Source organism: Netta rufina, assembly GCF_964035555.1.
Source record: "Netta rufina genome assembly, chromosome: 2".
In the NCBI taxonomy this organism is placed as follows: Eukaryota; Metazoa; Chordata; class Aves; order Anseriformes; family Anatidae; genus Netta; species Netta rufina.
The window spans coordinates 70,651,268-70,663,942 of record NC_140124.1 but is presented as its reverse complement, the minus strand read 5'-3'; the positions used below and the strand labels follow the sequence as shown (position 1 = coordinate 70,663,942).

General features: G+C 46.4%; 1 protein-coding gene across 1 annotated transcript in view; it reads right to left on the bottom strand.

Moving 5' to 3' along the window:
• FBXL7 (F-box and leucine rich repeat protein 7) overlaps positions 1–12,040 on the bottom strand; it is a 181,528-nt gene extending 169,488 nt beyond the window's left edge. The window contains exon 1 of the mRNA XM_084282329.1: positions 11,731–12,040. Within this exon, the coding sequence (XP_084138455.1) occupies positions 11,731–11,767 (37 nt within the window). The 5' untranslated portion in view covers positions 11,768–12,040. The remainder of the gene's footprint in view (positions 1–11,730) is intronic.
• Between the last annotated feature and the right edge of the window lie 635 nt (positions 12,041–12,675).

Sequence of the window (12,675 nt, the reverse complement as noted above, 5' to 3'; positions counted from 1 at the left end):
TTCCATGGTGAGAAGCAAACGACATCGCTGCCAAGGAACTAAATTAAAACACAATACCTAAATCAATAAATTCATAGACAACCAAGCAGAAACTAACCCTTCCGCTAACTCCTGGTTCCCGTCTTACTCCTCGATAAGCTGTAAGCCCATTCACAGTTGGGAACTTTCTCAGAGGTGAGAAAAACCACACGCAGCCACTCGGAACCAGAGGCAAAGCTGGAAAGATCAGTAACTGTTTGAGGGAGAAGAAGTTTCACATTCACCTTTGTTCCAGCGGTTCCTGGCAGGAGAAGAAAAACACCCACAACAAGCATTCATGTTTCCCCATAAATACTACCAAATAGCGCAACAAGGAGTACACCCACAGAAGAATAAATAGCAATAATTTCCCAAGAGAAATGAAGACATAAGCAAAATATTCTGCCCCTGCCTACAGAGTGCCAATGAAGAGTTCGCATCAGACTATGCTGTAGACTCTATACACACACTAATGCAAATAAAATCTGTTTTGAAAGAATTTAAGGGTGACATTTTTTGTGTCTGAACCTCAAGTCAGGCACTGGGTATTGTCCTGATCCCAATGACCTTCAGAGACTTTGTTATGGCACAGGACATCCCCCATTCCATCTCACTGGAAGGTTACCTCCCCTACCACAAATAACAAGTGTTCAACGAATTGAGAACACCAAGTGAACTAAACCTAAAGGTAGCTTTTTGGTACTAAAATCAAAATGTAAATTCCATTGCCAAGTAGTGTAACATACCAATACCCCAAACATGCTCTTTTGTGTTGTGCACAACTTCAAGTTTAAATGGAAAAACACAAAGCTGAAAAGGATCTCCTAGGACTTTATAGCGCTAAATTAACCGCATCCTCTCATAATGACTCTTTCTGCTCATTTGGTTTTAGCGGAAAACTTAAGACAAATATTTCATAATTTCGGTTATGGAAAAATACGCTGCTGCTTCTAAATTTGAAAGTTACCTACACATCATCATAATTTAAAGTCTTTTTTTTTGATCCAATACCAGAATATGTGGAGAGAAGCAAATCTTGACTCCAGCAGAATTACTGTCCAGTATTTCTACCAGGATTCAATGAAGTCATGGCTATGAAGAACTTGAGAACTGCAGAAATTTTTTCCTACCATGACTAATGCAGAAGTAACTTCTTCATTAAAGCAATGATCTCCACTTTCTAGGACAGTAAAACACATGAATCTGGGCTAGTTATTAGTTCTAAAACAGGCAAAACTTAGAAGCAGCTTTTCCTGAAGGCCATTCGTACTGCCAGAAACAACAACAAAAACAGAGCCAGATTCTACCACCACAAGTCTTAGAAGAAACTTTCACTTTACCTGTTCTCTGCACAGAGAAAACAAAGTCAGTCTGAAGTGCGAGTTCCTTTTAACAGTGGAAAGGATGGCTTTCTTTTTACCTTAATAATGTAAAAATAAATTACAGCCAAAAACCTCCAAACCAGCTGCAGACACAAGTTTACAGAGCAATTTTAGAGATAATCAGCTACTTTGAGTCAGCCTTAGCACTTGCCAGGACTTGCTATAGTTGAACACTCCTTCTGAAAGCCTGGCAGCACCCTCTGTAAATGCAAGCAGCCAGTACAAGTAGAGGAGGATGGAGTTGGAGAACATTTAAACAACCTGAACAGACACAAATCCATGAGACCTGACTGGATGCACCTCTCAGCACTGATCGAACTGGCAAATGCTGTGGCAAAATCCTATTAATTATCTTACAAATATCATCGCAAGTGGGAAAGGTTCTTGAGGACTGGGTGAAAGCAAAAGGCAGCCCCATCTTCAACACGGCTAAGGAGCACAGCCTGGGGGACCATAGGCTGTCCAACCTCACCTTAGTCCTAGGAAAGTAACAGAGCTTTCTGGAACTGTTTCCAAAGATATTAAGTCAAGAAGGCGACCAGAAGTCATGAGCATGTATTTACAAGGGAAATTCATTCCTGACTAAGCTGATGGACTTTCACAGTGAAATAACTGGCTCCATAGACAAGAGGAGTACAGCAGATGTATTTTCCTCTGACTTTAGTAAGATTCGCCAACTGGTTTCCCCAACATCTTCATAGATAAACTCATCAAGTGTAGACAGCCTAAATGGACAGTGAGACAGACTGAAAAATGACGGATGCTGCCAAGCTCAAACAGTTGTGAGGAGCAGCATGAACACACCCGGAGCCCAGTCACTCGTGGTGATCTGGATGATGGGACAGAAGGCTCCCTCAGAAAGTTTGCAATGATACTAAACCAGGAGGGGCAATCGAGACACCGAAGGGTTGCTGCCATTCAGATAGATCTCAACAGGATGAAAAACGGGCCAAAGAGAGCTTCAAAGTTAGTTCAACAAAAGGAAATGCAGAGTCCTGCATGCTGGGAGGTATAACCAGCTGGAAAGCAGCTTGGCAGAGAAGGACCTGGTAGACACCAAGTTGAACATAAGTCAGCAATGTGTCCTCATAGCAAAAACACCAGCAGTATCCCAGGCTGAACTAGTGGGAGCGTTACCAGCAGGTGCAGGGAGGTGATCCTTCCCCTCTGCTCAGCGCTGCTGAGGCCATACCTGGAGTGCTGGGCCTGGTGCGGGGCCCCCAGAACAGGAGAAACTTGCTCCAGCACAGGGGAGGGTTTGGAGCATCTGACAAGGAAGGAGAACCTGAGACATGGGACAGCTGAGCCTGGAGAAGAGAAGGCTCAGGTAGGGGTCTCGTCAATGTGTAAAATACTTGGGTCAGACATCTCCGGAGATGTTATTTCCAATCTGAGAGTCCGTACGATTCAGGCTTTAAAGTGTACATCAAAACGGCCAGGAGTTGATTGGAAATGTCTTAATGTAATTTTACTGCCTGTACTGATCCTCGCTGGTACTCTAACGATCCAGAGAAGAAAACAATTCCTCGGCAAGAGGCTCTGCAGCAGGAGCACCTAAGTACTCAAACCCTGCTAAAAAACAGATGAGGGCCCTCAAGCTTGTTGGCTACAAAAGAGCACAATCAAACATGAACTCAAGAAGGAAGGTCAACTACTAGATCTTCTTGACATACAAGAGCATATTGTTAGTTTCAACTTAATGCTAGCACTGCTAACTGGAACCGAGATCCCTCTGCTCTGAGGCTTTTATTTATACCTCTTTTAGTAAATCCTGAGGTTCCAAAAATTCTAAAAGCATGAGTCGTAGTAGTATAATATCAACAATTTTCACCACATATTTCAGCAATAGCTTATTGTTTCCATCATCTTAGTCTAAGAAAAAAAAAAGTTATGTTGATGCCACAAGCAATTTCCTTATAAACTGTCAGAGAAAAGGCAAATGGAAAACGGAGAGCAGAAATATGCTTTTACTAGGTACTACAGAAAAGATCATCTGTTCAGTCCTTCTGTTGGCGACCAGCTGTTGTCTTTAGCCTTGCACTCCAGCATTGAGTTAGATCAAGTACTACCATCACTGCACAGTGAGAAAGCAATGACATATTTCATGATAAGCACTCATGAGCACTGTAAGTAACCCTCAAATGCATGCACTTTCTGTTCATCAGCTCTCACAATAGCTTTACAGCCTCACAAGGATAGAAGTTAATTGAAATACTAGTTCAAGTAATTCTTTACACAATTTAAGAAAAAAAAAAAAAGAAAAAAAAAAACTCTTAAGCCCCTTCATCCCATCCAGTCACACGCAGAGTATGCAATCTGGTAACAAACACGAGAGCCTTAAACAGTTTGCTTCAGAGTACAGGCAGCCACACAAGTGTGAGCTTCCCATACAGGCAAGACTACATGTCTAATGTGACAACTAGACCTGATCCAACATCTTCTTTCACTGCCATACATGACTGTTTGACTCTTGATTAAAAGGGGTTCTTCTTAGCTAGCTGTTATTAATGCTATACCAACTTTTCCTGATATTTTTTGTTTCTTAAGACAAGACACCTGAGCTGCTCCTTTCATAGTCTATCACCTCCAAATTTCATTAGCATGTTTGGAGGAACAAAGAAGAAAATTGAGGAAGAAGAGTTTTAGAATACATTCACTGGAAAAGATTATTAGAGCCCTGTCCAAGTAAGCATGCCCTTTCAGAAAACTTCAACATAGTATTCCTTCAGCTCGTGTACACATTTGTACACAAATCCCTGAGAAAGAAAAGCATCACGTGATTTAAGATGTTGATATGACAAATCTGTGCATTGTAGACAGGAATTTCCTGATTCAGAACACAAGCACGAACGAGAGCTTCCTGTTTCTCTCTTTACTCCAGGAAGGTTCTTCGGAAGGATTTACTGCCACAGCATGCCACTAATGCTTTGCAGCACTGAGCTCCAGGTTAAGCACTATGCTAACACGAACACTACTGGAACAAGGACATGATGGCAACATAAGTCTAACCGCATGACTCCTGGGCTCTAAGGAGTCACTACCTCACCCCTTTCTGAAGGCAAGTTGCTATAACCATTACATTTTTTTCACGCATCGAATCTCAGAACAGATGTGTTAGAACAAGCTCACAGCACTGAACAAAGATCCTCTAAGATCAACTCCACACCTGATATTCCTCTGCTTAAAAGGAGGAGAGAAAAAAAATCTGGGGTTGCATTTTCAGCCAGCAGTCCAGCTGAGCACAGGAAGGAAAAGCATTCCCAACGCCATGCTGACTCCTGCAATTTTATGCAGTTAACATATGGACTTCCGTGTTAAACATCAATTTGCATGGCAATACAGCCTTAGAACATAGATTTCAACTTGGTGGCTTAGGGGAAATGCACATGAAAAAATAACCAGCAAGCTTCTCTCCACATTTACTTGTTTAAGGCAGAAGTCACAAAACTATGTAGGGTGTGGAGACCTATACCACAAAGAAATGACTGTTGTTGAGCTTGGCTACTGGTACCAAGCTGAAGCTTTCAATATCCAGTCAAACACAGCTAACTCAAGTCTTCCCTTAGGGCACTACTTTAAACTGCGCACTTTCCAAGCTCTCCTACAATTCAGCCTATGTGGCACAGCCACAACAGCAGCACTTCTTCACACCTCCTGATAGAAGATACCTGAGAGCATTTCTCCAGTCAAAGACAGGTTCTGCTTGCTTCTGCTTTAGAGTTTCTTGGAAGTGAAACCCTCCCTTTGGTCAATACACAGACTTTGCTAACTTCTTCAGAAGAATGGCCACGGTCTCTGCTAAGTTCTCCTTTGTATGAGCAGACACCTACAAACACCACAATGGCAAGCACACAAGGGCTGCAATCCAGGATAACGGGAACTTCTTTAATGATCTACAGCACGTAACTTCAAGATCACAGCACCTCCTCCATGCTTCAGCTCCTCCAAGGAGATCTTGTAAAATTGTCCTTAACGTGCTATCTTTGCTGAAAGACACACGGGCAGACCTGCAGCTGAAGTGCAGGACATTCAGACAGGACTAAACACTTCTCCCTGAGGTTACCTAGAGCAGTACTACCAGCACTCACACTAAAATGCACATCTATCCAGTCACACATTGAACATCTGTATTCCTAGGAAGTGCTGCACGTTTCACTTTCGTATGAAGGAGGAGCAGATTCTGCTGAAAACCCACCACCCACTTTTAAAACTCTGAAGGGTTTTTACTCCTTAAGGTTGCCCCAATGTGACAAAACACATCCTGTATTAAAGAATACCAGCATAGCTTGCTACAATACAAAGAGCAGAAATAAACCACTCCTTCATTTCAGCCTTCAAGTGTGATCCCCTGCCTTCTGCCAATCACTTCCCTAACACAAACAAGGCCCACAAAGAACCAAACCAACTCCTAGTTAGGAATTGTTAGCAGAAGCAAGGAATCCACAAGTAGCTGAAGTACTGAAAATGCCAAAAAACTAAGTTCTCTGAGGAGATTTTTTGAGTAGAAACTTAAGACTTAAAAGCACATAGCCAATTCTGAATGCATGTCAACGTTTTTCCACAAGTAACATGACAGCATCAGCTTCAGCTAGGATTTTATGAAGTTCAGTCTGGGAGAAGGACAAGCTTGACAAGACTACAAAAGAGGTGCCACAGCACCCTCCTTTCTCTCCTCACCTGTGGGGAGCAGATAAAGAATGACTAGGACGCGCAAATCTTGGGCTCCTGCTACCTTTGCGGATCAGCTCCAAAGTTCATTCAAGCCTTCCACTAGCACCCAAACAATATTTTTTATTTTTGCAAACATACAAAAAGAAATAGCATCCAGTTACTTTAGCCAACTGTACTCTAGGGCAGTTGTTTCAGCCCAGTGCTATCTTTTATTTGTTATTTTTAACAGATATAAGACCCAGCCTTCCTCCTAGAAGGATTTTAAGAAATGAGCAGCAGTTTATGAAACAACACACACAAGCCACTGTTACTTTCTAGAAAGCTGCAGGTAACATTAGCAACTTTAAAGCCTGGATCCACCACAAATATTTTACCTTTTGTGCAGGTGTGTAAAAACACACATGCGCACACAGACACAGAATTCCAGATTAGGAAAACACTGTATTATAAGAAACTGGAAATAGGGCAGCAGCTCATTTGACTGCAGCACGCACCCCACCACTGTGAAATCTGGAGAAGCAGCAGTAACATGAGCACACAGCTTAGAGCAGATTTTCTTTCTGGAGACATACTGAGTAAACACCCAAACACAATCCTTTTGTGTCGTTCAGTTGAAAGTTGCGTTAAAAAAATCATATCATAAGCAGCTTTCACAAACGTTACTTTAGGTTGGCAGCAGTTGGCCACTGTCAGAGCAGAAGCTCTGGGAATTCGCTATTTAAAAAAAAAATAAAAATCAGTGCTGCTTGCAGGACTGACATTTTGAATTTGGCTATCTTTCCTGTCAAAATCTTGCTGTTAAGAGACAAAACCTTTCACTCCCTAAATCCCGGAAGAGCAAAACGGCCACAGGTAAAACGCAGGAACCAGCCCTGACCGAGCGCAGTAAGACAAGCAAGCACCATGCAAGAAGCGCCACTGAGCGGCACCGTGACATTCACAGCAGCCCTACGGAGGGTGTTAGGGTTCAACAGCAGCGATCACACACTGGGGAGGTGTAAGAGACGAGAAGCCAAGCCGGGACAAAAACACTTATCCACGAATGGCAAGAGCAGCATCTAAACAGGTCTCCTGAGGAAGGATGGATCAGCAAGCAGGACAGTGCTGAGAGCTACGTGCTAGGCTTCACATCAGGTGCTTGTGTGCAACTGCAACTCAGACATCGAAACAAAGCAGGGATAAACTGCACGGCCATGAAAACACTTAGCACCTAACTGAACTCTTCACATCAGCCTATGAACTCATGGGGTGGAAAAAAGTTAAATACCAGGCTCAAGAACTGCCCTGGTTGCACAGAGAAGACACCTCAGAGGGGAGGGCACAATTTCATAGTTAATTAATCCAATACAAACTGACTTACTGTTTTTTCCATTCCCTTACCCTCATTAAAATATCCTGTGATGCCCCTCAGGTTCCAACAACCAACATAAGCCATCAATATAATCTGATACACTATTACAAATTCACTCTTCCAATAAAATACCCTACCCATCACTAACAGAGCTTCTCCAGCACAAACCCACCATGTTATACTGCTGTTCAGACCTGATGTGCATTGCTTGTCAGGTTTATCTACAAACACTCCATGAGGAAACAAATCCTAATGGACCTGTTGGTCCTGAATAATAGGATTTTTGGAGTAAAGTATTTCTATATGCAACACCTCAAGTATCAGACCCCTCACCAGCCCCAAATTAACAGAAATCTGGTTTGTAATCAAATGGCAGTGTTCACAAGGAGACAGTGTCCAACAGCAGCTTCACCAAAGAGTACACAGACATGGAATATGAGGACTGTACTTTAACAATTTTCCTCCTCCTGAGGGGAAGGATTTAAGAGAGCAACCTACTCCAAAGCAGACACAGACTGACCTCTTGCCACAGTGCTACAGGCTGGTTAGCGCTGCAATTCCTGGAAAGCTCCAGCTGCCACAAGGCAGCTCACATGGCATCAACAGTGAAAGCCGTCCCCACAAAGCACCCTGCACATGTTTTGGTGCAGCTACATCCTGTGACAGAGCCAGGCTTCTGCACTGGCACCTCACATCTCCAGGACGCTTGGATGCAGGTGGGTATTCACCTCCAAGTGGCTTGAGAACGGAGAATGCCCTCCCCAAAGAAGCTTGGAGAAGGAACATTGCCAAAACCAGAACTGGGTTAAAGTTACTCCCAAAGAGCTCCCATTTAAGTCTTCCCAAATTATTTCTTTCTTTTTGGATAAGAGCATGTAACCAGTTAGTCAGCAAGACTTCTGACTGAGATGGACATTGATCTCCTTGCCTACGCTGCCATTTCTTATTTCTCCCCTTGCCATCCTCTGCCCTTCACAGCACCTGGCTTCCCTCTCGCATCAAGTCTTCCACAACACATTTCGGCAGGTCAACCAGACCCACTGCAGGCTGTCACCAGCCCTCTCTAGGCCAGCCTCTGGAAGGAGATGGGGCAGGAGGCCAACTGCAGCAGTCTGGAAGATTGACTCGTTAATAACACATCCCTGTATGTGGTCTGAACACTGTTACTGACCACATCTTGCAACACCATTCAACTGCATCAAATTTGGCTGGTCCCAAAGTCTCACAGTCTAATGCAGAAGTCATTTGGGAGGAGGACTAGCACTGAAGAGTTATTAATAAGAGTCATTATTCTGAAGCCTGACACTCCACCCATACACCACAGCTTCCTTTGGAGGTGCGGGCACACAGAGCCTGCTCTTCAGGCTCATCTCACAAACCCAACTGCCCCACAAAACAGAAACCTGCAGTTTTTAATTCCTCCCCTCCCCCTTTTCGGCTGCAAAAATGTCTCAGGTTGTAAGGTCAGCGCTCGGTGCCCTCTTCCCAAAGAAAGCAGGACGATTTCAGCCGCTCCCCACTCTGCACTGGGCCCTGCAGCCAGGCTCCGGCCCAGACCCCCACTGAGCACACGTGAAGCTATTTAGGTGCCCAGAAGGGTTACAGAGAGCAAGCAGCATGGTACAGACAGCAGCTGCCGAGGTGTCTAATCAACTCGGCAGTAGTTAAAGGGTAGTGCAGTTCAGCCTCCTCGTCTGTGGCGATGAATCACGCCTTACTTATTCAGCTGCGACTCTCCTCACAAATATATTTTAAACAGAAATCCTTGAATATAAAAACTGGATTTCGATAGCTGCTACAACAACAGGCCGCTCCTTCCACTATCAGACATAAGCTCGGCAGATCTCTGCTTACCTAAAAATCAGGCAGAGAATTACACCAGTGACAGAAAGGTGAAGGATTTATCCCTACGGCAAGAAAGCAAAGGACAAGTACCTTCAACAAGTACCCTCACGAAGGTGCACGCCGTGCTCAACTGCAACTGCTCCGTGCTCAAAGGGATTTCTTGCTCTGGTAACCTGTTGGCTGCAGTCACGCTGCTGAAACCTGACTGCTGGACACACTCACAAGGACTGGCTTCAAGCATTAACACTTCAGTCAGGATCTACCACACACTATGATAAGCCTAAACTCTCAAGCTCTGTATTTTTCTAGGGAAACAAGTTCTCATAAGCCATCTCCCTTAAGGAAACATTTGAAAAGACCGAGTGATGACTAGCAAAATAAACTTTATTTAATAGTTTACTCTAAAAGTCAGGTAAATTCCTGTAGACAAGATTTGGTATTCTACAATTTGTTTTTTCCCTTTGAAAATACGAGTTGTGCTCATACCCCACTTGTACTTTGTGAATTTCCAGAGAAGTGATTCTATTGACTTTCAAGATTGGCCATGATCCAGTTTTCTCCTGTCTCAGAATTAAGTTATATCTGTGAAAAACAGATATACTTATCAGAGGTGCCAGGAACTATTCACTCAGACTCTGACAACAAATTATTTTAGACTACTCAAACATCCAGCTCTCTTGTCTACTTTGCATGCCAATTTGTAGCTTCTAATAAGATTCTATTCAATAAAGCCTTGGACAAGCAAAACGAAAATGAAATAAAAGGAAATATAGCGTAGCTTATGTGATTAGTCACAAACACTTAGGATACCCGCCTGAGATTTTACATGTATACAACATATATGTGATTTTGAAAAACTGTCTAGTTCCGATAAGCATAACAAAATGTAGTAATCCATGCAAAATATAATTTCCTATTAATAAATGTTATCTAGTGCTTTCTTGTGTGGGAGTTGCCATAATGCATCTCCTCATCTTTGATTTTAGAAGGAATTTGAGCAGACGGATTCCAAATTTTCCACAGTCTTCCAAGTGGGAAGACTAGAAGGTAACATCCATTTAACAAAATAACTTTCAGTTGTCCTCTTGAAATCTCAGTTCAGGTATCAGCAAGCAGTAAGCAAGATGAGAGCATCCAACTTTAGCTAAGCAAAGGTACTTCCTTCCATCCCTAAACACCTGGTTTCAGTCCCTAAAACAGCACACTGCAATATAATAGCCTACAAAGCACACAAAGCTGAAAGTAACATACTTAACTACAAGTGCCACTTCATCAACTTCAACACAGATATTCATGTTGCTTTTAGGGCACAGAAGAACTGGATGTAGGGACATTGCTACCCTTCCACTGGGGGTTGCAATCGCATCTTGTTAAAAGCAATTTTTATGGCAATTGGGTAGTCCAGTTGCTAAAGGTACCAAAAGCCCCAGCTGGGAATACAGAGTACCTTACATTAAAAAAAAAAAAAAAAAAGGCTTCCTTTTAAGAGATTTAGATTTACTCTCCTCCCCATCACCCAGAAAGACAGCAGCGATCAAGAGTGTCTCACTGTGATTGATGCTGTACAGAAGCTGCCAGGCAACCTGGATCTAGAACACACTAATGATGGGTGGAACAAGAGACCTGAACTGAAAAACCAAAGCATGGGCCACAGTTTTGATTGTGGTGGTTTGTGTTTTTGTTTTTTCAGCTGGTTGGTTTTAAACCAACATACTGCCTACTATTCTTCAACTCAGGTAATGCTCTGCGCTGCACAAACAGCTTTGCCACACGTGCCAGGAGCCGTCAGCCTTCCCAGGAGCTGTCCTCTGCTCCACTCTGGACGGAGGGAAGGGGGGAATTACTTAGGAACATCCCAGTCCTCCCCACAGCTACTACCGGGCTGTCTGAGAACAGCAAAGCTCTCCTCCACTCGCTCTGGGCTGCGGAGGATAACCCTAACCCTGCGCTTCCATCCCCAAGGCTTTGAAACGAGCATTCCCGTGGATCCACGAGAAGGCTCGGGGACACAAATGGCCGACCCCATGTACTCAGAGGTTACTCCAGCGACGGCACCGAGTGCGCCCAGCCCTGCTACAGGGACACGCCGCGAGCGTGCAGCTCCCGACTCCTCCGGCTCTCCCGACAGCGGAGCTCGCTTGGCACCGCAGGAGAGGCACCGCGGAGCCTGCTGGAGAAGCGGTGCTTCTCCCTCCCTCGCCCCACCCCGACACAAACTGGGGGGCCCCGCGGTGCCCCCACACAGCCGCCGGGGCACGGCGCGGCAGCGGGGCCGGGCTGCGCTAAGCAGCTGCAGCGCGTTACCTCCGCCTCCCCTCCCCAGCCGCCCGGGGCTCCTCTCCCCCTTCCCTCTCCCCTCTGCCCAGACAGGAAGCAGCCGCGCAGCTCCGCCAGCCCTCACAAAAGGCTTTTCGGCAGCAAACACCCCCTCCCCAGCCCCCAGCCCCCTTCCCCCGGGCTCACCCTCGCTGCCGTACTGCTTGCCGTTGCCTGCGCCCATCCCGCCGGCTTCATGCCCGCCGCCGCCGCCGCCGCTGCCCGCCGCGCACCATGGCCACCGCGGGCAGGGGCAGGGGCACGGGCAGGGGCAGGGGCACGGGCAGGGGAGCGGCGCCCCCCGGCTCCCCCCAGCTCCTGGCCGGCTCCAGTTGTAATCCACGGGGCCCCGCCGCCGTCCGCGGGGGCTCCTCCGTCTCCTCCTGCTCCTCCTTCTCCTCGCAGCCCGGCTGCCTCCCCCCCCGGGAAGCCGCCGCCAGCCACTTGTTGCTGCCGGGCAGGGACGCAGGGAGGGAGGCCGCCGGGCAGCCCCGCCGCCGGCTTTTGTTAGCGGCAGGCGCCTCCCAGCGCCGCCGGGACGGAGGGAGGAGGGAGGCAGGGAGGAGGGAAGGAAGCGAGGCCCGGCCCCGGCCTGGAGAGACGGGGAGGTTGGGCTGGGGGGAAGCTCGCCCCGCGGCCCCCTGCCCCTGTTGCTGCAGCCCCAGACTCGTTAATCACCGAGGGGAGGCTCCTCGGCAGCTCCCCGTGCGCTCCCGTCCCGTGCTCTTTCGCCTGCAGGGACGGGCTGCTGGGGGGTCCCAGCTGCCTCTGACAACTGCGCTTAACGGGGTGGGTCCCATCATAAAGGGTGCCCAGCACCACCCTGACGCCACAAGGGAGCCCACCTGGCAGGCGCACACGGGAGAGGGAGGTGTGGGGAGACCACCCCAGCAGAGGGTGCCTGTAACCTGCGCGGCCTGGGGAGCAGCCTGCCCCCAGCCTCATATGTGTGAGAGCCCGTCTTCGTAAATGTCACAGACTCACTGAGGTTGGAAAAGGCCTCTAGGATCATCACATACAACCTTTAACCTCACACTGCCAAGTCTACCATTAAAGCCTGTCCCTAAGCACCACATCTACGTGTCTTTTGAG